The sequence below is a fragment of the Eretmochelys imbricata genome, chromosome 9 (genome assembly GCF_965152235.1).
Source record: "Eretmochelys imbricata isolate rEreImb1 chromosome 9, rEreImb1.hap1, whole genome shotgun sequence".
In the NCBI taxonomy this organism is placed as follows: Eukaryota; Metazoa; Chordata; order Testudines; family Cheloniidae; genus Eretmochelys; species Eretmochelys imbricata.
The window spans coordinates 4,060,004-4,085,416 of NC_135580.1; the positions used below are offsets into that span (position 1 = coordinate 4,060,004).

Consider the following 25,413-nt stretch of genomic DNA (forward strand, 5'->3'; position numbering starts at 1 on the left):
GCTCAGCCTCACTGCTGAATTGAAAAACCAGAGCTGAAGGCCACTCTTTGCACAGAGGCTGAGAAATCTCATTCAGTATCTACTACATTCACTTTACGGTCAGTAGCTTTACAATCAGTGGCTTTTATTGTAAAATCCTGAATCCGCTCAGAAGAATATTGCCATGTAAATCACAAAACCACCGAGGTGAAGAGGGACAAATCCACTTCAACCCCATGATTTTGCAAACTAGTTGTGAAAATGCTTTCCTCCCGTTAACAGTGCATGACCAAATCAATTCTTGCATTGAGTCAGGAGCAGAATTATTCCCCTTTTTTGTAGCAAGCTACACACATGAAGTTTGCACCCTGTGCGCTTTAAGTACTTTGAAATCTAGGACTCTCCTCTTTGAAGTGTTACAAAATAAAACGATCACAGGCTTGTGGCTCCCCCGCATTTCAACTGCATCAAGGTAACAGGAATCTCAGTATGAAAATACAAATAGTATATTTGTTCCATAGCTATCATGTTATAAAGGTACATTATTATTTTACTGGGAAATGCTTACAATTTATAAAAACCAAAAAAACAAACACACACCTTATTGTGGTTCTGGAAGACCCGGTAACCCAAGAGGAAGTAAAAATCAGGGAACAAAAATTACACATAGAAAAAAAAAATATCTATACACAGACCTGACTGGGTAACCATCTCGCTTTATGGTTTCAGAGCTATTCAGAATGAACGTGGCAGTGTTTGGGAGTTACCGAGGGGCAGTCACTGAAAGCAGCTTAGACCTGAGCAGACATGCAGGTTAAACAGCTCTGCGCTCTGCTTTGCTTAAAGGAAGTACGGGGTACCGCAGCACCGTGTGCCCTGCGTTGAGTTGTGGTGTGGCAGTAAAGCAAGTAACTCACGCCGAAGTTGCCTTCGTGGTATTCTGACCTGTCAAAGTGGGGGCCTGCTCTAAAAGAAAGCCTGCTTTCATGGAGCTGCGCTACCCATTCTGAATTCGTTCCTCCGTCTTACAAACGGACTCTCTTCAACTGGCCAATCTGCTTGTGAAAACAGCCACTGGGTTCAGTTGCTTCTGTTATTTGTAATTTGTGGTGTTTGCGGCAAGAATACACGTGCTGCTGGACCAACAAGCCAACGGCTGGGTTTTAACCCTGTAAATGTAACCACCACTTTGTGCAAGAGTAACACTCATGGCATCACACAGAGCTTTGGAAATACTTGTTTCAAAGCAATTATTGTCAGTGAAGCAGAGTTCAGTCTATTATGGGCATTTCTAGGATGGCTGTGCTTTCCATGGAAGGAAACCATTCAACCCTAAAGAAGCCTTAATGAGGGATTGTCTGGGCCTACAGTAGCTCAGCCATACAAACTGGCCTGTAGCCTCTGACTTACTCCTTCTCAATTTAACTGGAGGTTTAACATTGTGTCCTCCTCAGACCAGCCTGCCAAGCTACAAACACGTCTAAGCCTTGTTCATAAGGCTCTTAACAATCAACTGCAAAACCACTAAAGAAAAGACCCCAACAGGAGGGCAGGTTGTCTGTGAGAGTGAAATGAGCACAGAGCTCACATCCATTCAGAATCAAGGGGAATGGAGTCAGAGAGGAAGCAGGCGTTTTCTCCTGAGCGCCGGGGAAGGACAGGAACGGGGAATTAGCTAGCCCATGGGATGCTCACCGAAGCACTGAGCGGCACACCTCCCTGGAAGATGGAGGAAGCGCTCAGCTCTGCAGAAAAGTGCCATTTAAGTGAAGCATTCAGGGACTTCCCCTTGATTTTTCTGTGGTATCAAGGTACATTTCTCGTGTAAAAAAAAAAAAATTACAATGAGTGGATGAGAAAGATGAGGTGTGGGTCAGGACGCCCGTGCACGTAGGTTTCAAAAGACAAAAGACAAACCCCGCTCCCCTCTCCCCAAAGGAAAGCCAACAGCAATGGCGAAAACCACTATCCGCATCCCGCCTCGCTCCTCTCTTTCCCTGGCTACGCGATGGAGGCCGCGAGCCCAGGAATGCGGCTGAGACAGGATTAGGGGCAAGCTAGCTAGAGTAAGGTTCCTCTGCCCTTCTGCTCACGTACAGTCCAAGTGGACAAAGACACGGGAAGGGTGGAGTAGTTCGTGAGTGGGGTGGGGCGGAGGCAGAGCCCTGGCGGCTTCACTCCCCTTCCTCCTTGATGCGCTGCTGCTTGTTGCGTCGAGCGTCCATGTCAAAATTGAAATCGTTCCACTCGTCACGGGGTGGGAAGGAGATGGTCTGGCGGAGTGTGAAGCGGACCGCGTCGATGACCCGCTCCCCCCGGGTCTCGCTGGAGCCCACACTGACGGTGGAGGCTCCGCTGGGGGTGCGCAGGAGGTGAGGAGGGGAGGAGAAGTCATGGAGCTGCCGGTGGTCCAGGATACCTTTCCAGATGGCATGGCGGAACTGCTCCGGGATCTTGAGGCTCACCAAATCCTGGAAGGCAAAGAGGTCATCTCCTTTAGCAATGGCTCATCGGACCCAGCCATCCCCGAGGTGCAACACACAGACCCTGCCTCCCATGGACATGCCAGGAAATGGCCTCTGGGCTGCCCAGCCACCTCTCCTGCTATGGCCCAGGATGCAAGCAGTTAGAACACTACCAGATTCAGAGCGCGGGCGGTTCTCTGGGTTGCCCTTTCTGAATGGATGTTTGTGGAGGCCACACAAATGACACTAGGAGACAAGCCCAGCTGAGCAGAAACACTTGCTCGGGCACAAGCCACCAAGGTGTAAAAGTGAGAAACCCTCTTCCGTCTGGTCTTCCACAAAAACCTCCAGGAGCTCTGCCGCTCAGGCCATGGGAGAGGCAGGGAGGCTTCAACATGTCTGAGAATCTGACCATTTCTCTGTAAGCTGAAGAATGCATTTAGGACCTTCACTTTGGGTCCCAATATTTGAAACTCTTGGCCTTGAAAACTGCCTCTGTTAAAGCAGATCAAAGCAGCTTGTCACACCATCCTGGAGACTGAGAAATCCCCCCACCAGAGAGAAGGAGCTGGTTTTGTACTGGTTTTCAAACAGGAACCGAGCGCTATTCAATGGCTGTCACCATGTAGGGCAACGTCCTGGCCATCACACAGCCCTACACAGAACGGGGTGGGATTTTAAGGCTCCAGGGCTGTACACAAACACTGATCCTCACCCAGCAACAGACAGACCCCACTTATCCCATCACCATCTTCCAAACCCAACTCCGGGAATGCTCTGATCTGAGCTCTGAGGCACTGACTCACTGGAAGAGTTCAGCTGGGGCTCCGCCTGGCCTCTGGGCTCAGATCAGTTCTATTCAGCTGTTAAATTTGCTCCGGGTCCAAACCACCACAAAGTTTGGTATGGGTATGTGAATTAGAGGGCCTCGTGTCTGCGGCCATCTCTACGCATCCCGACACTTCTCTTGCTAGCATGTAGCAGGGGCGACTCAGCCTCCCTTTGGTAAGCGTGGCATCAGCTGTTCAATGAGGTCACAGTCATTTTGGTAAGCCAGTGTGCAGCTGGGATCAGCTCTTCTAGCTGCAGCTGTGGAGAGGGAAGATCAGACCAGCCTGCAAAAGCAACAGCACCCCAGCCAGCCGAGCCCTGGGGAGCGAGAGAGGGGTGGGCAGCCTGCCAGCAGAGAGCAACAGCATTGGACAAGAGGAAGCAACCTGGCAGAAGAAGCCACACTGGAGGGGCAAAAAGAGATCAGGTGGCACCAGACCAGGGTTGAGCAGTAAGCGACCTGGCAAGATCATTCGGGTCAGGCTGGGAAACAGAGGCAAGGAGAGGAAAAATGCAGACGATGTATGGGCAGCCACTTTTGTTTTGTTTTGTTTTGGAGACCATCAGTTTGCAGGTAAGTCAAGGTATTTCCAGCCCTTATAAACGGAAACCAAGACCTGGACAATTAATGGGTGTGGGGTTTGGAGCCAACCATGAGGCCAAAATAGAGTCAAATACTCTGCGCCAGGCAAAGCCATTACCCTACTGCACTGGGGATGGGTTCAATCTCTCAGCCTCCTAGGAAGCCTTCGTTGGTTCACAATAGATAGGATTAAAACTAGCTGCCCTTAAAAAAAAAAAAACTCTCTCTCTCTTTCTCTCTCTAATAAATATGGAATCTGGATTTCTGACCCACCCGGCCCCAACCAATGGGGTGGAGAGAGCACACAAACAAAAGGGTGACTGTTACTTACATCCATGGAGTAATGCTCAATCTGATAGATGGTGGTCAGCCCCTGGGTCGTGAAATAATCCACGCAGGATGAGCAGCCCAACCTCGCTAAGAAGCTGCAGGGGAGGAGGGAAGGGAAGGAAAGAGAAAAAGGATCACCCTGGCTGCAATAGCCCAACCGTAGCATAACCAAAGACTCGACCACCTTGCAGCAGCTAGACAGTGGGAGGCGGAGATGCTCCCCCGCAGGGTCACCTCCTCCAGCGTGGCTGAGGTCAGCAGACACCAGACATCACTGCCATGGGACGGCTCTCAGTCCAGTGCCTAGCAGACAGGCGTCCACATCCCAGGGTGCCACTGTGGCAGGCGGTGACCTGAGCAGAGGGGTAAGGGAGCAGCACAAGCATCGGAGAGCAAGCCCCCGTAGGGGTAGTCCTTCCGGGTCAGAGCGGAGGTACTTCACTAAGGGGAGAGCTTGCCCTGCTGACACGCAGTGTGCGGCGAGAGGGCTTCACTCAGCATATCCAGGGCTAAAATGCATTACACAGACGTGCCTCTAAACAACATATCCGACCCTAACCGTCAGCGTTAGGCTAAGGGAAGCATTAACCTACTTGTTTGGGCACCCAGGAGGAAGCAGGACTCTGTCAGAAGCCCCTTGGTTCTTTCCCCAGCCCTGATAGCGTCTTATTGTGGGACCATGAGAAAATCCCCTCAGTCTGATTGATCCCGCAAGAAGCCAAGCACCCTCAACTACCGATGACTCCAGCAGCCTTGTAGGGCCCGGGCTGGTAGCCCCGTTTCCCTTCCCGCGTGATGGGGACGATGCTCCTTGCTGAGCCTACCTCCGAGTGGGAGGGGTGTAAGTGTTAGTCGACTACCGTTTGAGAAGCTTGGAAACGCAGATGTGGATGGTGCTGCCGGTCAGTCCACCAAGGACCACCTACCCCTTGGATGTGTTCTATTGAAACTGCTCCTCTCAGATCCTCCCCAGGGAGGCTCAATCCGATAGCCCCACAGACGGGGATGAGACAGAGCCCAGGTGACCGTGCGGCCCATATACTTTGACCCCGATGCACGAGGCCTTGTTTTCTACAGTCCTTGGGTTTGGGTCTCGCCGGCCTGCTCCCGCTCACCTGACGATGCTGCAGTCTGTGGGGTACGGAGGCGGCGGGGTGCAGTGAGATGTCGACGGCATTGAGAGGGAAGGAGGCAGTGTCTGCGTAGGGCTGAGACCGTTCATGTCTCCGGCCATTGCCATGTGGGTGCCCATCATGGGAACTAGAGGAAACAAGCAAAGGGAGAGAAATGTTACATAGGACTTCCACCCCAGTAGGCCTTCCAGGGCAGCTCCCCGACTCGGAAATGCCACCACAAAGCACCCCAGGGTGCTATATCACGGGGGTTATCTTGGGCAAGGAGCGCTCTCAAGTCTTCTCTCCTAACTAGTTTAACTGTAGATGACAATCCAGGCAAGGGAGCAGAGGGAACAAGCCACCTGGTTTTCAGAGACAAGACGCCCCCTAAGCAAATCACCGGGAGTCTCGTGCCTCTGAAAGCACAGCCCTAAGGTGCATCGGGATTGGCAGAGCGGCTGAGCACCACTCTGTGGTTGGGATTGTGCCCCACAGGCTGCAATCAAAGGTGCACACTGCACGGATCTTCTCTGAACTTAGGAAGCGTTTTCACGAGCCCAGGGAAAGCTGCACCGCGGAGGCAAGGCTGCACCTTCTCTTTGGAGCGGGAAAGGGGAGGCAACTGACCCGTAAAAGCAGAAGAGGTTACTGCAGTAGCACGTCAGGCCTGCAGCACCGAGCACCGTTACCCTGTGATTTCAAAGCGGCCTCAGAAGCTGGACAAGCATGTCACAGATGGGGAAACCGAGACGTGGAGAGGCCAGGTTCTCTCCCAGTGAGAGTCAGCCAGTCAGCGACAAAGCTGGGAGAGGAACCCAGATCTCCAGAAGCCCAGCCCTGTGCACCAGCACGGCCTCGGGGGCAGCAGGCTTTGCTCCACGACCTGGGTTGGTCTACGTAGCTGGATCGACAGCCCTGGAGCCTGAAACTTGCTCTCTGCAGAGCAGGGGCAGTATGGGCAAGCAGCCATGCATGCTTCCCCCGCTCCACCCCCACGAACATGCCTCAGGGTACGTCCACGGCACGCAGCAGCTAGGAGGCGTGATTCCCAGCTTGCATAGACAGACATGCGTTAGCGATGCTCCAGCTAGCGTGACAAAAATAGCGTGGTCGCAGCAACCCAGGTGGTTGGGCAGGGTTGGACTCTGTCGACCAGCCCGAGACGTTGTCCGTGCTGCCAGGACCCTGCTGTTATTTTTACCACGCTGTGACGTGCAGAGCAAACACATCTGTCTGCCCGAGCTGGGAATTATGCCTCCCAATGACAGGTCAGATGTACCCCCCGACCTGGAGGGAGAAGGGACTGCCGTTCTGAGTGGGAAGGTGTTTCCACCTCGGCCACTGCTGTGATTGCCAGAGAGGAGCTAATGGAGATGGGTGCTGGGACATGGAGAGAGATCACTTGGTCACTGCACCCCGTTCCTAACCCCCTCGTCAAATACACGAAGAGGTCGATGGGGAGCAAGAACAGAACAGGAAGCGAAAGAGCCAGCCCCTTACTGTTGGTTCCCATGCCGTCGGGGATGGCAGTAGGGGTCAGAGCATTGCGCTGCTGGGGGTTGATCAGCTGGCTGACCGAAGGCAGCTTGTTCATGCTGTTCATCTTGCTGAGTGGTGGGGAGTTGGAGCCATACGACGACTGCGACTGCATGGAAGTCCTGCAAAATAACGGCAAGGTTAAGGGTGTTGAAGCTTAGGGAGGAGATAGGAGCTTGAGCCAAGTCTTGTGCGTATCAGGGGAGGAGGGTTATCTGCTCTATTTTAGTATAAATTACAGGTATCACATGGGTGTCGCTGTGACAGCTCGTTGAAAAATATCTATTTTTCAGTCGGCAATGTTGAAAAAATAACTAAACACCACAAATTTCCCAAGAATTTTTTTTTGGGGAGGAGGGGGTTGTTGGAAGAACAAACTGAAATTTTTTGGAGGAGGGGGAGGAGTGTGTTTTGTTTTGGGTAAAAATTCAGTTTTTGGTTTTAAATAAACCCAGAAAATTTCTACCAAAAATGTTCAGAGTTTTTTTGTTTCGTTTATTTGTGTTTTATTTATTTTATGTAAAAATATTCTTCCGCGCCAATCTCTCTTCAAAAATCCATTTTCATTTAAAAAAAAAAAAAGGGATGAAGTTATTTCGACCAGCACTAGTCATTACTGACAGCTGGATGTAGACACTGGGATAGTTTTCAAGTGAGGGAACAATTATTACATGGGCCTTTTTAAAAACTCCTTGCGGAGGATTCACAGCATCAGGCTGAGCCTCTATTTCCAGGTGTGCATTACAACCAGAAGTTCCCAGCTGAGACAGTAGGTGCTTTTGATCTCTACGGAGGCTGAGATTTTAAAAGAAGCCTAGGGGGTTTGGATATGCATCTTCTGTTACTTTTAATGGGAATTAGGTGTCCAAATCCCTTAGGCTGTTCTGAAAAAACATCAGTCTCAAATGACAACTCTCCAAACCGGACTAAAACCAGCAGCCTCCTCGTGCACTAAAACTAGAAGGTAACCAACCAAACCCTCTCCAAATCCTCCAATTCAAACAGCCTCACTCCATCTAGTATTAACAGATGCTTCTGTTACAGGCCTGCCCCGGGGGAGCTGCTTGTGAGATCTCTCCCCTCCCGACCCTGGACTGCTTGCATGGCAGGATTTCATCTTGGAAGATTGAGAGAATGCCAGAGCCAAGTGCTCATGAATGGCAGCCCAGTCCCCAGATTGCGTTACAGCCATGGCATTCCATCAGGAGTTGGGTATTATTTTGAACATGCAGAAAATGATCATTAAGGCCAGTCTAATAGTGCAACTGGCAGTATCAGCACGTCACGCTGTCATAAGAGACCAGCCCCATCCCCTGCATGCTGGGCAGAGATCTAGCATGCTGGGGGCAAAGTTGCTTGGGAACTGGGCAAGCTTCCCAAACAAGATGATTTCTTGCCTGGCGGAGCTACAGCGCTTGAGTGATTGCTTTGCTGCATTCCAATCAGGAAGTACCTGTGGGGAGGGGGAACTTTCTCCCCATTATTTCCCATCAGGAAACCCACCCATCTGTTCTCCACCTGATTACAATGGATTCCTGGGAACTGACTTTTCTTCTGTGTGAATGCGTGTGGGATCTCATGGACCACCTGGAATTGTGGACTTCACCATAAGTTTCCTGCCTGTATAGAGTTTTTTTTTCTTTTAAACTAAAAGACCCTAATTTCTGGATGACCTACTGAAACCTTTAGCATCCAAGCCCCACCTCCATACAGATAGGCGGTCTCCACCTGCCCTGCACTTTTTAGACTTGCTACGTTGGGTGGAGAAGACATCTGTTAACAGGATGCAGTATCTGGAGCCTGAGGAAGTGCAGACTAATAACACAGTTATAGGAGTTACAGAAGCGCGTGAAGGGACCTCCTTGTATTTTGGGGGCACAAATGTAGGACAAGATCCAAAATAAACTTTACAGACCCAAGGAAAAGCGACAGCGCAAGGCGCATACAATTAACATTAGTGATGGATGCAGCTCCCAAGGGGAAATGAATCCAAACCTTGAAATTCAGAGCCAACTTTTCAGGGCAGGGGTGCTGGTTTATTTCAGAGGTTTCAGTTTGACCATTATAAAAGTCCAGGCCAGCCACCAAGTTCAGGTCCAGATTGATGCCTTGTTAAGGTTCAGAAGGAGTTTGGATTTGGGGGTTTAGTTAAGGTACAAGTTTGGGTGCTTACACTAGCCAGGCTCTGGATAACATGAGCACCACAGGGCTGAGCGGATGCCTGGTGCACCAGATCTCTTGCTTGTGATGCTTACGCAGCCAATCACCATGTAACAAGCTCTCACCAGCCTAACTCGTCAGGCCAACGGAGTGTCAGCAGAAGAGAATTTAGTAAAGCTTGGGAGGGGTTTTACTTCTAAAAAATACAATGCTTGTAAGATGATTTTTGGGGGGTGCCTGGATCTATTGGGCAGACATCTCGAAAGCAGCACTGGATATAAGGCTTCACCTGCTCACACTTCAGTGAGAGCGGAGTTGGGCTAATGCTGAACGCTTTTGAAAATACCGCCCACAATTGTCTCACCCAGAGTCGATCCTCCTCTCACTTTCTCCCGCTTTACACTGTCTGACTCCCTTAAGCCAGTGGAGTCGCAGGTGCAAACCAGGCGTGAGCAGACAATCAGGCTCCATATGTTTATGCCCATAAGCACTTCAGCTCAACTATTTTATCATGAAAGAAGATACCCAGAAAATTAAGAGGCAGACAGAAAAAGAAAAGTCCCAAGATAAACCAAGATGCAAAAGTTTATTGAAAATTAACATCACACATCCATGTAGCAATGGCCTCAGTAACACAAGAAAGTAGTTCTTGGCATGAAACACACAGTAGACCACCTGGCATTTGGAGATTTGTTTATAACAAATTGCTTTGTTTCCCCCAAATTCCCTTTTTTTTCTTTACACTTATTAAAAATCCTTGTGGATGAAGCTCTTATTTTAAGATGATGTTTAATGCACCCTAAGGAAGATTATAAGGAGGAGCATTAAAATCTGCTTGATACCCCAATGCCAACAAAAAGCATTTTAAGATCAAGGCATAAGGACTTCACCAACAGACTATTACACTTCTTGGAACAGTCTGACACGAAAGGGACAAAGTCGAATACTGCAGTGGATTTTTCTTTTTTTGTACTGAGACTAACTAGGCATGTGGCCAACAGCATTTGTAGTTATGCAAGCTACCCTAAGGGTAATCAACTCCCACATTTCAGGACATCAACTGATCACCTGGAAGGGTCAGGAAAGAATCGTTTCCACTTGCAAAGCATGGCAGGGTTGGCAGGGCTACTTTCGGAAGTATTAGCCCCTGTCAAAGGCAGGATACTGGACTTGACGGATCACTGGTCTAATCCAGTTGGGCAAATCCTACAAGTGCTAGGGTCTAGATCACAAGACCTTGATTCACACTGATGAACATTTACTCACATGCATAGTCCAACTGAAGTCAATAAGAAGCATTCACCAACATGAAAGAGCGGTTACTTACCGGATAGTAACTGTGGTTCTTGTGCGTGTAGTTACCAGTGTGGATCCCGCTCGAGGCGAGTGTGCAAGACAGGAATTTTTGGAATAGCAGTGTCTGCTGAGACATGCCTGCACTGTGGCGTCCTCATGATGCCCACCCACCAGGCTAAGGGTCTAAGGAGCAGAGAGGCCGCAACCCTCTATTTCCTCATGGGATCTGGGAACATGGAAACCTCACAGGTTTCAGATATGGGGACATACCCGAAGTAGGCAGAGGATGCAGCTTAAGCTCTAGAGGAATGAGCCGTAATATGGGGAGGGAGAAATGTCAGCCATTTGGTAGCAGATTGATAGGCACAGCATGATCGGTTTGGATGGTCTCTGGGAGGAGACTGCTTGACCTTTGGCTGCACCAGAGATGGCAACGAAGAGATAAGGAAATAGCCGGAAGGGTTTCACTCTGTCAAGGTAATAGAATGGTGGTGGTGGGGGGGGGGGAGGTAATAGGCGCCTATATAAGAAAAAGTCCCAAAGAACGGGGTCCCTTTAAAAACAGGACATCTGGTCACTCTACCCATGAGAGACCAAGGACCAGTGCTAGGAGCCAGGTCTGTCCTGCCTTCTCTTGTCCCATTCTCCAGTGCCAGAGCAGACCTCGGTGCCGAGTGCTTGCCTGACACTGATGACCCTTGCTGGCCCTGGTCCTCTGTGTCACATTCTGGCTAGTGGGGGCACGAGGATTTAATAGAGGTCAAATCTGTCTTTGAGCTGGTACTTCTTGCCTCTGCACCAGAAGTTACTCTCACAGATTGCTCTGAGAGGCAGAATTTGAGACGGAGACCCCCTGGATTTCAGAGTCCTCGCCAAGAAGGAGTTGCACATGGAGCACTGATCCGGGATGTGGCTCTTGCCAAGACAGAATAAGGAACGGCTGTGGTCATTAGAAGAATTAAGCCATCACAAGACGGACACAGACTGAAGGCTTTGAGTCGGCCATTAGCGGAGAAAGGTGCTAAGCACCAAATGTGTCGGCTTTTTGTTTTTTGTTAAATAACCAGACTGGAAAACAAAGTGTAGAAGGATAATTAGGACTGAAATCTATTGAACAAGTTAAATCTAAGAAACAGTAGGGGGTAGCAAGCGAGCATCATAGCTGTGTCACTACAATGGGCAGTGCGGGAGGGAGGTTGTGGACACACTTCATGCTCTTGGCTGGTGGGAACAGGAGGAGATCACTGTGCAGATGCAGCCCAATGGATATGGCTACTCAGAAGATTCCTATCTTGAGAGACCCTTGCGTACCTAGAGTGGGATCCACGCTGACGTGAGCACCTCAAAGAAGAATTAGGGCTTCACAATCCACCGTAGGTTCAGTCCAACCCCCAGTGAAGTCTGTTAACGTCAGAAACCTTTTCAGTTTCAGTGGGAGTTGGATTGGTCCCAGTAGGGTTGATACAAAGTCAATGAGTCTTTCAATTGACTTCAGTGGGCTGTGGAACAGACCCTTTAAAATCAAGGAGAGACAATTAATGATCCAGGTTGGAGGTCATATTTCTAAGAAAAAAAATTCTTGCCTATGCTAATTAATGTGCTTATCACCTCCATCTGTCCAGCAGTACAAAATATTTTAACTACTTGCATTACGACTGCATGACCAGCATTAAAACAAGGATTACCTGACCAACAGTCACAATCCCCAGCTGTTTATTCTTAAACATATCCCCCGTCCCACCACCCCAAGTGAAAACATCTTTAATTTAACAAGACAAGAGGCATTTTACGATTGAGACCTGCTCAGAGAAACTCTCACAAGTTTCACAAATACAGCAAAAGTAACAGTAGAGAGTTTTAACAAACATATTACAAAAAAAAATTGAGGAAGGCGCCATTGTGGTTTCAGACCTCCCAATGCTAGCGCTATAGCTAAGAGATCTGCAGAATGGTTTATTCTTGCAAAGTTTGAGTCCCTTCAAGAGATTGTTTTCACTATTTTCTCTGTTTCTAACAAGCTGTTTTTTTTGTTTTTATTTGCCACAGAGTTCCTAGTCCCATGAGCTGGACCAAACCCCCCGCCCCCGCAGCTTGGCTCATGGATAGACTGATGGATTTGGGGGGATGGAATGTTTTAAGATGGCATCGCTCTGTTTGGGAGGCTCTCTCCTGGAGTCCGTGAGTTCACTCCTGAAGCAGGCCGAAAGGAGACTGTAGAGGACGAACCAGAGAAAAGAGAAGATGAAGGCTTAGGACCCTTATAAACAACCCAGAAAAGAAACACCTTCTTTCTACCTTCATGATCACAGTATGGACTAGAGGGAAGAGAAACCCCACGTGGCTCAGGGCCTGCATGCAAGGGTCTTGGATAGGAAGGTTCAGCATGCCAGACAGCCCTAGTAGGAGTACCCAAGAATGAAGGAAAGTAACAGAAAAAGAGCGACATGATTAATGGACGTAAAAATTAAATTTCCAAATCACGGGGCACAAATACGTCTGGCGTTGATTCCAGCTACTGCTAACATACTGATCAACCATGAGCGGGAAAGAGCACTCACAGCTGGGGGAAAAACCCAGGTCTAACTGTAGACCACACCACACTTTGTTTGCTTAAAAACAGAGGCTGGTACCAGACAGGAGGATGATCCAATTTATTGCAAGAAGGTTACATTAACTTAATCTACCAACCACAACACCGCCACACCTCCAAGGCTGGTTATTCCATGCAACATGGAATATAATGCATAGGGTAGCACTGAGATCCACACTATTTAAATGTGGTGCATGTGGGGGGAGGCTCTATATCATCTGCACAATAAAACACACTACTACTTCCTCCCACGTAGCCCTACCTTTTTGCTCCCTTTCCCTGTGATAGTCCTTCAGTCAGAGCACCATCCAAATGCCTGGAGCTTACAATGCACGCAAGCGATACAAAGCATGCAAGGCAGACCATTAGCATTCACACAGTTAACGGTGAGTAACTAGACCAAGGTGCGAACGGAAACGTCACTGATAACATTGTTATTTTTCTACTGACTGCAGCGCAATTTCGCAAATTCATGCCGCAGTTTGACCACATCAAGCATTTGGATTGCTCTGCCTTACTGACGCTGACTTGAAAAATGAATTCCCTGGGCCTGGATAACGGGGAGCATGCGCATGTAGACAGAGCCAGTCGATGGTCTGCAAGCTACGGCCATTTTGATACTGCAGAGGTACTTTGCTGGGAAAGAAGTGATAAGATGGCTCCTAATTTCAGGAACACTTTGTAAAATTGCTTTAATCAATTTATGGACAATCCAAATTAAGGGCAGTTTGCACTACCTGAACAGTAAGTACCAGAGCGAAACTGAACACCGAAAAATTTTGGTTGAATTGGAGAAAGCGTTCTCCTGGTCATGTCCATTACAGACTGACGAATAATCTCTTGAGAGAAACAGGAAATCTCATTGCATTTACAGCTAGAATATTGGAGGGCTCTATACGGCAACTGGTGGAAGGATCTTTCCCATCTCTACGTTCTAGGATTCCCTGGTAATGCAGCAAGTCTGTGGTTTAAACTGGTGTGGCTGGTAGACTGAATGCAAAGTGTCTTCCAAATTAAAATATGTATTGGTCTTATAAAAATGCACTCAAGGCTTTGTCTGTGGCATAAGCAGGATGAAAACTGTTGCTAACCCCCCACCTATGATCATGAAGGTATCTGGCATGCCCGTAAACTAGGGAAAACCATGCATCAAAGAATGAGTAGATAGAAAGAAATATGAGACAGAGAGGGAGAGGGAGGAAGGGTATCTGTCAATGTAATTATAGTGAAATATTTTCTGATTACCTTGTCAGATGCTATACTTTTTGATCACCATTAGGCTTTTCTTCTCTCCCCCAAAATATTAAGACAATTATATTTCCTACCTGCCAAATGCAGTCCGACATTTTTGCATAAAAATTGAAGGCTCTTACAGGATTTTTCCAAGCGGATCCATTTTATTGATTTTTAAACAATTACTATATCGCTATTGTGATTCTCCCCTTTGCTTTTTCCAATCCTTAGCCACACCCCTTTAAAGATTAAGATGAAATCACATCTTTTAATGTGAAAGCGGGGAGATGGGACTCCGCTCTTAACTATGGTTCTAAAAAGTCATTGGAAAGAAATCCATTTCTCTTTGCTTAGAGCTCGATTACAGCCCACAGACATGCGCGCACGGCTGCACGCGGGGAACGTACAGCTACAGGCAACACGCCAGGGCCCTGATCCCGCAATCAGATGCGGGCAAGCCCCAGTGGCTGCACAGAGCCCCAGTGGGACCCCAGTCAGACACACCATCCAGATGGGTGACTGCAGGTGCAATGTGTAGCTTCTAATCTCCTAATTGAGCATGCAGCTTCAGCATACGTTTTTGAAAGCATAGCCCTAGACACAGAAGTATTTTCCCTTTCTTTAAGAACAGCCTGAAAAATGAGTCACGGTTTATCTTGTCCTGATAAATATGCAGTGACTAAACCTCTCCTACTAGATTAGCAGCATTTGCTCATTTTGACCTTCCTTACTTCATAGACGAGACCATGTCATTGAGTCAGGGTCTCCGGAATTTCCTCTCTTCATTACCCCTTTGCTGAGACCTGGGAAACTCCTTTACCCCCAGCCTTGTCGGATGGTAACGGCCACCAGCCCATAGGTTCTTTATCCCTAACGGTCTCTGGTTCTTGCTTGTTTGTGCTGGAATGAATCCAGCTGACCCGGTGTACTGCTGCTTTGCTAAAGCACTCCAACCAGACAGCCAACCAAGTCTAAGCAGTTGATATTTTTAATGCACTTTTCAGTACGGACTATAGGCCACCTTCCAGGAGAGCTCAGCTATTACTGTGTTAGGATTGTGCAAATGCTGAAGGGTAACTTTCCTCCTCCATTCTTAAAAGCTCTTAATCTTTCTCCACACTATCTGGGCACACTTGGCAGCTGAGAAATTAACACACGACTGGAGCAGCACCAGGAGATGTGCTGAAAGTGGTTTCATTAAATTAAGTGGATGGACTCACACACACACAGTTTCTAAAGGTAAAAATATCAGCTTTGCCCGCTAGGAACCCATCTCACTGACACTGAAAGAGCAAAAACAGTAATTATGGCAAAGCAACTCTGTCAGCAGTGAGAGGAAGGGTGTCATTTACATCAATCCTCTTCTGCTTACAAAACCATTTTCATACAGAAATGCTGTATCGGGGTACCTTTAAAGCCACAAAGGTATATGTGGGTGCAAGCAGACTGGTCGACAGCTAGCCTTTATGACGCAGACACACATTCAGTGCAGATTGCTGGAACGTAATGGGAATCTCACCAAGTAGATAGGCAAGCCCCCTCACGTGGCCTATATGCTCCACCCATCTCAGCCCAAGACCTGGCTGACGTCCCTATAACACTACAGCTGGCATTCCCAGCGCCTCCTCTATACACACGGGGCGAAACCTGCCACCGTCCAGAGAGCACACACAAGGCCTAGGTGCCACATTAGCCCTAAGACAAGGCCTAGGTACCCTGTGGGCTCAAGTGGGACTTATGAGATACTTTGGTCTCATGCCAGGGCCGCCGGGGGGGCAAGCGGGGCAATTTGTCCCAGGCCCCACAGGGGCCCCCACAAAAGAGCTTCCAGCGGCACTTCGGTGGCGGGGGGTCCTTCAGTGCTGCTGAACACACCCAGAGTGAAGGACCTGCCCCACCCCTTCTTCCACTCCGGGTCTTCATCGGCAATTCGGCGGCGGGGGTCCTTCCGCTCCATGTCCTCGGTGAAGTGCCCCAAAGACCCGGAGCTGAAGGACCCCCGCCGCTGAAGACCCCAGGCCCCCTGAATCCTCTGGGCAGCCCTGTCTCATGCTGCCCCTAGCCACAGTGTTACATGACACAGCCTCTAGGTGAAGGTACACCAGCAGGAATGAAGACTACTGCATGGGTGGGTGCATACAATGCACACTGCTCCTTTCTGCTGCCTGCTTTCGTTCTCAAGCAAGCAGTGCAAGTCACGAGACCCGGGGTCTCTCCTCAGCTGTGTCACAGACTCAGTACGACTGTAGGCAAGCCACAGTCTTCACGGTGGCTCAGTTTTCCCCAGCAAAATGGGGTGAATGACAGCTTCTCACGCTGAAGTTAGAGAAGTAGCGGCAAAATTAATGCTTGTAAATGCTTTGATATCCTTTAACGAGGGGCCCGATGCATGTGCTAATTACTGCCTTAAACACCCCACGGACAGCTGTTTTGCCCCAGCCTCTTTTACTTCTGCAATTTTTAACCTACTACTATAATTTCCCACTAAGGCATAGCATCTGTCCATCAATGATAGCAAAGTAATTTACTGAAGGCACAACTGCCCCGTCTAAACGTTCTTCACAATCCCGGCTCATCATGCTCTTGGAAGAGCGCTCCTAGAGAGAGATTCCAAGGGTGGGTGAGCTGCTGCTGTGGAGTATCTTCCCGTCGCCGCAGAGCATGGCCCACGCCCCGTATCGCTTAGCCCAGTCATCAGTGCTCACTAAGTTTCTGTCTGCAGGCAGGTTAATGGAAGGGGCTGGACAAAAAGTACTTCAAGACCGTCAATCCACAGCCTGGGCACTCCAGTTAAGAAGCAAGCAACCCGTTCCTCGCCATGCATCTCATAAGGTCAAAGGCAAACCGTCTGTGAGAACAAGGGACTAGATCGAGTTGGAGGGAGAGCTCGGCTGCCCTATTACTGAGCTAGGGGAAAGCCGCGGAGTTGCCATCTAGCTCTCGGCTCCTCTAAAATTTTGGACCCAGGGATTTGTTTCGAGTCCCTCCCTAGCGAGGACTGGTTCCTCCTGCCGCGTCCGACCAAAGAGTCACTCTCTGCTCTAGGCCTTGCTATCGGGCAGGACTTTGCCAGTGGCTGGTAAACAAGAGGATATCGGGACATTTCTTAACCGCCACATGAGTGGCGGAGTGTGTGCGTGGGGGGGCAACCGGGCAACCCTCTCTCTTCATCTCCCTCCAGCCAGCTCCCCGCTGGCGTACTCACTGCTTCTGGAGCAGGTGCTGCTGCTGCTGCCTGTACGTCTCGATTGTGTGCTGCGGGAGGGACTGCATGAGCTCCAAGGACTCCTTGATCTTTAGCAGCATTTCATACGTCTCCCGTCCCCGGACCTGCACGGTGGGGATAAGGCAACACTTAAAGCGCTTGGATCTGAAAGTTACCAAGCCACAGGGTAGGACTTCCGGCCACCTCCGCGATCTTCTGCTAAAGCCAAACAAACCACAGCAAAGCAGGAAGCAAATACCCTGGCTACACACGCTGTAGATGCTGGGTCTAAACCTACAGTTCCATGGTCTATACAGGGGGGTCTGACTGCTGAGCCTGTCAGAGGAGATCGACTGAAGCTTCACAGTCCGGCTCTGGATTACGAACACTCAACATCTGGGGGTTGTTTAGATCAAAGCTTGTCATTTGGCTCCGTATAAATATACCAGGAAAATTCAGACCCAGCTGTTTGGCCCTCTTAGATAATGCAGCGGTAGGTACTAGAAAAAAATCCCACATTACATTCTCTTGAGAGGAGATTTCAATAGGCCTGGATTTTAATATCCCATGCCCTAAGAATAGGGGTGCTTGGATCTGAGGGTTTGGTTTGGGCCCATCTCTTCTTTTAAGTGCACTGAGCTTTGAGTGCAAGGGCAACATTACTCATTGAGGAAACCAGTCAATTGGCAATTACAGACATTTTTTGCTCTTCATTTCTATTCCTGTCCTGTGTTTATTACAGCATATTTCATTTTGATCATTTTCTCTGCAGTGCTGATAATGCTCATAAAAGCAAAAAAATCCATCCATCTTGGCAAGAAAAGGGTCCAGTCCATTATTGCTGGAGGAAACTGGAGTTTCATAAATTCAGAAATGAGAGGGGAGAAAGATCTATCAGGTCATCCAGTCCACTCACCCGCCACTGCAGACTCTTCCCTCTGGACATTGTTGGGTGCTTTGTGCAAGCCATTCTTAATCAATTCAAGCAATGGGTCTTGCATTGCTCACTTGAAGGGTGAATTTAAGGTGCAGATTTGAAAAAGCTATTGCTCACCCCTAAAGCCAATAATCTGTTGATAATTGTGCACCATGGATGTAGTTATTTTACTCAGAACTAAATAAACAGCTCGTTTACCTCAATTAATTTAGATGATGCCAAAAGAATTAGAGGAACATGGGCAAAAAACAAAACAAGTACCAAGCTTACCGGTAAGTACAGGAGCTCGTCATCTGGAGTGCGACGTTTTTTGATAGATGTCATCTGTATCCCATGCGTGCTCTGCCGAAAAGCTGCAAGGAAAACCCCACAGTGCCTGATTAGAATTTGGCATGTCTACTGCTGCTGGGTTTTCAATGAGATCTCTGTGCTCAAGACCTATAGGTTTGAAAAAGGTTGCTGGCTAAACAGCACCTGCCAGGGCGTGAATGCAACTTGAGGCATCCGTTTGTGGCTACGAAAGTACGGAGCTGACTTTCATATCTTTGATCGTGTATTAATGGCCTTGACAAATGGGAAATGAGTCAACAAGAGAGTGTTGGGCAAACAGAAAATCCACAACTAACTGCACTCAGGACAACAACTGGGTCTTTCCAGACAGTACAACGAACCTAAGTATCTCAGGGCTGCCTACCTCCCAGTGAATCATTACCATATTGCCCATAACTCTTTAAGAGAGTGGGTTGAGTGGCAAAGTAGTAAAATCTCTACAGCTTGTTGCTCCAAGCTAAATTCTGGAGCCTCGCTAAGTGGAAACACTGAGTATGCAGGAAACCACGGCTGTTTGATTGGGTTAACGTCCGGGCTTAACTGGAGTCTCAAGTCCAGCCCCTCTTCGGTGGAAGGGTAGCAGACCAACTCTCAGACTGGTGTTCCATATCTAGGATACCTGTAACACTATTCGCAACGGACAGGATTTCAGTGCTGCTAGGGAATCTGCATGCTACCAGTGACATAAACGCTGTTGGTGGGATAGCAGGCCCACTCGCTGCACCAAAGAGGCAATTTGTTTGAGAGCAATTCATATTTAGCAGGTTTAATTCACTGCTCAAGCAGAAACCCTCCAAAGAGCCTTTTCTAAGAGAGTGGCAATTGCTCTTCCACCCAACATCCTCCAGCTCAGTCTTCTCCAATCTCAGTTGCTCTGGTACCAAAGCCAGCGTGCTCCCTGTGCACTGAAAGCTTTGGCTGCGAGCAGCCCAGCTGTGCCAGCTACTTACGGCGCTTCGTACCGTCACCGTTCTTTGTGCTGTCGGAGACTTGCTGCTTTCTAATGCTGTCCTCATCTGCTTTGCGGTCCCTCCCCGGACAAGCGCAAATGCGGGCTTCAAAACACCGGCGGCCTAGGACTTGTCCACTAGAGTGAGGAGAAAGAGGGAAGGCGTTAATTCAGGCCCAGCAGTGACCAGCAATGGATATGCACATTGAAACTCAACACAACGGGGCAAACTTTCCCACCCCCTACCTGGATCACAACCACAACGCCCCACATCTGAACTAGAGACTAGCTAACAGGGGGCTGAGCTACCTGCTTTGTGCACCCATACATGTTGTTAACCACACAAATGGATCCACCCGCTGATCACTGCATCTCAGCTTGTTCTGTGAATCCCTGCAAGCGTACTGCAGTCGCCGAACGGCTGCTTGCCTTCGTGATGCAGTCACAGGGAATTTCCACCTTTGAGCATCTCAGAACTAGACACACACGGAATTATTTCAACTGCCTCCACGAAGCAGCACGGCACAGACAGGGCTTTTGCTCTGTAGATCTCAAAGCAGCTCGCAAAGGTGGGCAAGCATCACTAGACCCATTTAAGAGATGGGGAAACGGGCCTAGAGAGGCTATATGACACACCAGGGTCACACAGCGAGTAATGCAAAGGCCATGCTGCAAATAAACGCCAGCTCTCCTGAGGCTCAACTGATGCCCTGATCACTGGATCACCCTGACATGTAAAAATAAGGGTGAAAATAATTCTGCTCTCTCCCCTCTCTCATTCTTAGGAAGTTTACAAAACCCTCCTGACCAGGATGGGCACAGGGAAGCAATGTCGCCTGGCAAACATAGGGCAATGCTCTCTCACTCCACCTCACAGTGCTACCGATCTGCTGCGTGCTACTCACTCTCTTGTTTCCAGCGTTACGATGATGAGGATCGGGCGGCGGTTCATCCCGCCAACACAGCTGCTGTTGCACATGAAGTTGTACAACACCGTCGTGAACTCAGTGCCAACCTGGACACAGAGAAATCATGATAAAGGGGTGACTGCAGATGGAAGGAGCTGTGTATTCCTCTTTCCCCCACTAGCTACACTTATATCACGTCCTATCAAAGACGGGCCGTAAACCATAAGGGTTGGGTCTGGATGTCAGCTTTCTCAGAGCCTGGGGAAGTTCAGACCCTGCAGGGGGTCCTGCTTCAAACCCCTCTGTAAGTAGGAGGAGGATGAAATGAGTGGGTTGAAGAAAGAATCAAATTCTCCTTGAACTAAAGCAAAGAGCTTTTCAGAAGTCCCCTCCCTTCCGCGAGGGGCAGGCTTTGTTAGAGAGTGCAGGGGAGAACACTGGACTGGGCACAGATCTCACACTTACCTGCGGTGGTTCATAGGGTACGAGTACACTCTGCCTTCCGGTGATGGGGTCTTCCACGTATTGAGCATGGCTGTTTCCTTCCACCCGGATCAAGTGGCTGGGAGGGGCGATCTGCCCTGCAGATGGAGGGAGGAGACAGAAGGAAAGTTTTCCTGTAAAGTAAGCTCAAGCCCAGGGGAGCGTGATCTTCCACAAGCCTAGGACACGCTATGTTCCTTACTCAGCTGGCCCCCATGGCCACGGATGTGATTATTATTCTCACCGCACTTCACAGAGGCAGGGAAGCAATTGCACAGATGGGGACCTGAGTCAGACTTGCCCAAGGTCATGCAGGGAGTATGTAGCAGAGCAGCAACTCGAACCCGTGTATCCTGAACCCCCAGGCTCGTGTACTAACCACTGGACCATCCTTTTCTGGCTCTCAAGAGGAAGCACTGCCATGCCTTTGACAGCTCCACAGTAACACATCTGGGGCCTTGTTCCAGAAAGCAACTCCATGAAGGTTTTCATCCCATGCCTGGCCTTGAAAAGCCTGTGCACAAAGCAACTGGAATTCTTGAAATCCCCACTCCTTTTACTCGCTTTCCAATCAATACCCTACATAACATGGCTGCCTCCTGCCACTCCTCCCTGACGACTAGACAAGGTGCAAGCGAAAAGAAAAGAAAGGGATACAAATTATATCCAAAGCAGTCTTTGAAAGGCATGCTCTCCCATTGGGCGGTACTCTTATCTCCCTTCTTCCTGTCCCTAACCCCCTGGCCAAACAACTAGAGTCCTTGCTCATTGCACTGCCTTGTCTAGTAGTTTAGATTGTAACCTCCCCAAGGCAGGATCTGTCCACTGCCATACACAGCTAGGGTGTTAGATAAACAACACATCTGGGCCGCAAACCAGACGCTTTTCGAACCCACGTGAACTTGGGTAAGAGACAACACAGACGTTAAGTTTGGAAAAGTTAAAAACCCGGGACATCTTTAAAACAACTGGTAGCAAACTACTAACAACAAGAGTAAGTAATAAAATTAAGAAACAATGAATTGTTAATAAATTAATCCTGATCAGATAATGCTAAAAACGAACAGGAGGACAGTCTACAGCTCGAAGCTGGCACATGGGTGTTATCCTCCTTGAGACAAACATCCCTACATCTCTGAGACATGGATTAAAGACTCAAGAGGATATTGCATCCTGTTACCGGATTCCTTTCCCAATAGCATGGGAGACCATTTCTGAGTAGAACAGCTGCCTCTTGGAAAGGGAGCAAGTTTGGGGAGGGGCGGCAGCATTGGGGAGGGGAGGGCTGAGGAAGAGGCTGTCTGCACCAGCTTGGCGCAGGGTCAGATGTTGATCCAGCCTGGGCAACCTTGTCATTTATTTTAGCCCTGCCTTCCCAGGGCTGTACTGCTACATTAGCGAGAAGCCTCCAACCACACAGAAAGGAGGGAGGGTCGTCAGGCCCTCTTGGGTTTGTTACTCAGCAAAACTTCCCTCTAACGTTGGGCCTAGAATCCTATCAGGCCATGCCGTACCCTCTGGCACGGGCACGTGATGCCCGCGCCCGGGGGGTGTGGCTGAGGGCAGGTGCTGGCTCGGCACGTGACGTTCGCCTTACCCTCGTTGAACTCCCGGCTCAGCTCGTGGTTCGGGCAGCGTTTGACCACCTCAGTGACGTGCTCGGCCTTCTTGTAGACTGGCATGGCGCGGATAATGGCGCCCTGTGGCGGCGGGGTCATGACTTTGACCTGGATGGGACATGTCTTGGCGATCTGGCAGTACAGCTTCTTCAGCTCGGTCGAGTACTAGACGGGAAGGGGGACAAGAGCAACATTAGTCCGTATTTGCAGCTGTCGGAGATGGGCAGAGGGTCAAGGCTGCAGAATTCCGTGAGCTGTAAAGCTCCGTGCACGGGGGCTATTTGGTTTGCAACTGGGCATAGGTTGTGGATCCACCCTATTTATTTACTCTCCATGCATTTTACACAAAAGAAGTGTCAAGTCAAAGCTCCCCAGAGCCAACGCCGCTATGTGAACTGGACCTGGCCTTTCAGTGACAGCTTGAACAAGCCCTGAACCCACAACCTTCAGGACTGTAATCAACCAACTTAACCCCTCAGCCACCGCACCTTAGAAAAGAAATAGCCATGGCCCAATTCTAACTACCCTGCATCAAAACAGCCCTAAGCCACAAGAGCATTTGAAAACCAGACCAGCATGCAGATCTGAACTGTCATCACATTTTGCAAGTGGGCTTCCTATCTCCCTAGTGGTCTGAAATGAAATCATGGACCTAAACACGACTACAACTCGGTGGGTATTTGAAAAGGAGATCCCAGTCTGAACTGTGCGAGTGGGACCCATCCCGAAGTATTTATTTATACAATACGCACTTCCCTCAGGGGCGTGCTAACGGTGACCCTATGTAGCCCCTCTATGGCAACCTTGCTCCGAGGATCTCAAAGTGCTAACTACCCCTCGCCGCAGAGAAGTATATCATCCTTTTACACGTGGGGAGGCCAGGCATAGAGAATTGAAGTGACTTGCCTAAAGAGAGAGAGAGTCACCAGCAGAGCCTGGAACAGAACCCAGAACAGAACTCGGACAGAGAGTCCAAGACATGGGCCCTCATCAGTAGAGTACAGCTCCCTCTCCTGAAAGTAAGATGCCTGTGTATGAGGAACACATCAGACTCCAGCTATGTTAGCTACAAATAAAACTATTACCCTCCCACTTCCACTGGTGTGTCTGCTACAGTAAGGCCCCAGTTCAGCTCAGCACTGCAGCACATAAGTCCCTTTGATTCAGGGTGACTTCAGCAAAGCACGGGTGCACCCCACTTTTATCAATGGATTTAAGCAAGTTCTTAAATGCTTAGTTCGCTCAGACCCTAAACCCTTTTCTCTGGATTCTCTCCCTGAAGGTAGCGTCCAGTCTTCTCTGCTCCATGAAATACTTCCACAGACACTCCCCAATTCCCTCCCTCCCAGACTACATGACCACAACGGTTCTCCGGCCCGTGTTACGCAGGAGGTCAGACTACATGACCACAACGGTTCTCCGGCCCGTGTTACGCAGGAGGTCAGACTACGTGACCACAACGGTTCCTTCTGGCCTTGGAATCTATGAAGTACAGAACTGCCTCCCTAACCACTTGAACCACAGAAATTCCTGGCATTCTCCCACTGACTTCTATTAATTTCTTATAGTGGAATGCGAGCAAAAGCCCCAAAGTGGTTGTTTTCTTTAAAATGTCTTTAACGGCAACAGCTCATCTACCTGCTCCCAATTGTTCAAACAAGGAGCCAACAGGTAACCGACGCCAGCTGGCCATCACATCCTGCCGGTACAGGAGAGCCTGGCACACATATGGGGTAGGTGGCTGGTCATGTGGCAGCAAAGGGATTAGCAACTGCTATTCGGGGGATTATGTGTGTTTCAAAGGTTACTCGCAGCAACATGCAAGAAAACCAGAGTCAGAAGAACTGGGGAGTAGGGGAAGTGACTCAAGGCCATCCCACTGCCCAGGAGTTTGACACCATCGCAGTCGAGGTGCTGCAAACGTTTTAAGTTTTCAGATTTTCTAAAATGTGAAGACAAAGTTATGCAATCTGTTTTATGTGCCTGCAGGCTAGAGATTAAACACACAAAGGATTTACCCAGCCTGCGGAAATGGAGAATGTGCCAAACAAAGACAGCTTGCGAAACACAAATCTAGACGGTGACTTATCAAAGGCTTCTTTTTAACCTGTAATTTCGTATTTATTCTTTTTTATTAAAAAATAATTCCTCGCACAGTTAATTCACTGTTATTTTAGTCCGAATGCTACCTTACCATATCCCCAAGAAAGGAACATTTTAAAAAAAGAGCCATCCACATTTTAAAATGTCGGGAAGTTAAGCAACAGAATTTTAACCACGGCACCACTGTGGTACCTGTGTGCTGCGGCTCAGAATTTATGGAGTCAAATGAAGTCGCTAAGATTTGCAAAGCCAAATAACACTAATGGAAACTAAGTGTCCAAATCCCCTAGACAGCTTTGAAACCATGCACAGCCCAGCATGGTTCAATAAGAAGGATAAAGCATGTGCTGTAGGGGACAACATGCTAGATGTTTGTAAATGTTTGGAGAGGTAAACAACAAGAAGGAGGAAGAACTTCAGCTGATCCAGGGCAGGTATAAACGAGGTGTAATGGGTAACATTACATTACCAGCAGGATCTTTCAAGTCAGGTTCTTTGAGTGACTGCTGTTCTTTTCAAAAGGGAAATCTTAGCAATTTTCACCCAGGAGAATCCTAGTGTGTATATGCACAGAGGGATCACTTTGATTTAAGAAATGCAGCCAACGTTGGGGAAAAATGCAGCAGGTTTTTAACACGATGATTTAGGACAAAAACAAAGAATATTGCATCCATATAAAACTGGAGGGGAAATTATTAAGCAGACAGAATCTACCTTCCCCTCATGAAACTTGGCCAGGTCGCTGGAGATAACACCTTAAC

General features: G+C 48.8%; 1 protein-coding gene across 2 annotated transcripts in view; it reads right to left on the bottom strand.

The window, feature by feature from the left end:
• Positions 1-2,153: 2,153 nt before the first annotated feature.
• The window catches only part of TP63 (tumor protein p63), a 130,529-nt gene continuing 107,269 nt past the window's right edge, over positions 2,154-25,413 (bottom strand). The window contains exons 5-14 of one of the 2 annotated variants that reach the window (XM_077826078.1): positions 22,528-22,714; positions 20,913-21,028; positions 20,445-20,554; positions 19,541-19,677; positions 18,531-18,613; positions 17,324-17,448; positions 6,804-6,961; positions 5,304-5,448; positions 4,190-4,283; positions 2,154-2,450 (exon numbers count right to left, since the gene is read on the bottom strand). In XM_077826078.1, the coding sequence (XP_077682204.1) occupies positions 2,154-2,450; positions 4,190-4,283; positions 5,304-5,448; positions 6,804-6,961; positions 17,324-17,448; positions 18,531-18,613; positions 19,541-19,677; positions 20,445-20,554; positions 20,913-21,028; positions 22,528-22,714 (1,452 nt within the window). The remainder of the gene's footprint in view (positions 2,451-4,189; positions 4,284-5,303; positions 5,449-6,803; positions 6,962-17,323; positions 17,449-18,530; positions 18,614-19,540; positions 19,678-20,444; positions 20,555-20,912; positions 21,029-22,527; positions 22,715-25,413) is intronic. The other variant, XM_077826079.1, reaches the window with a different exon arrangement.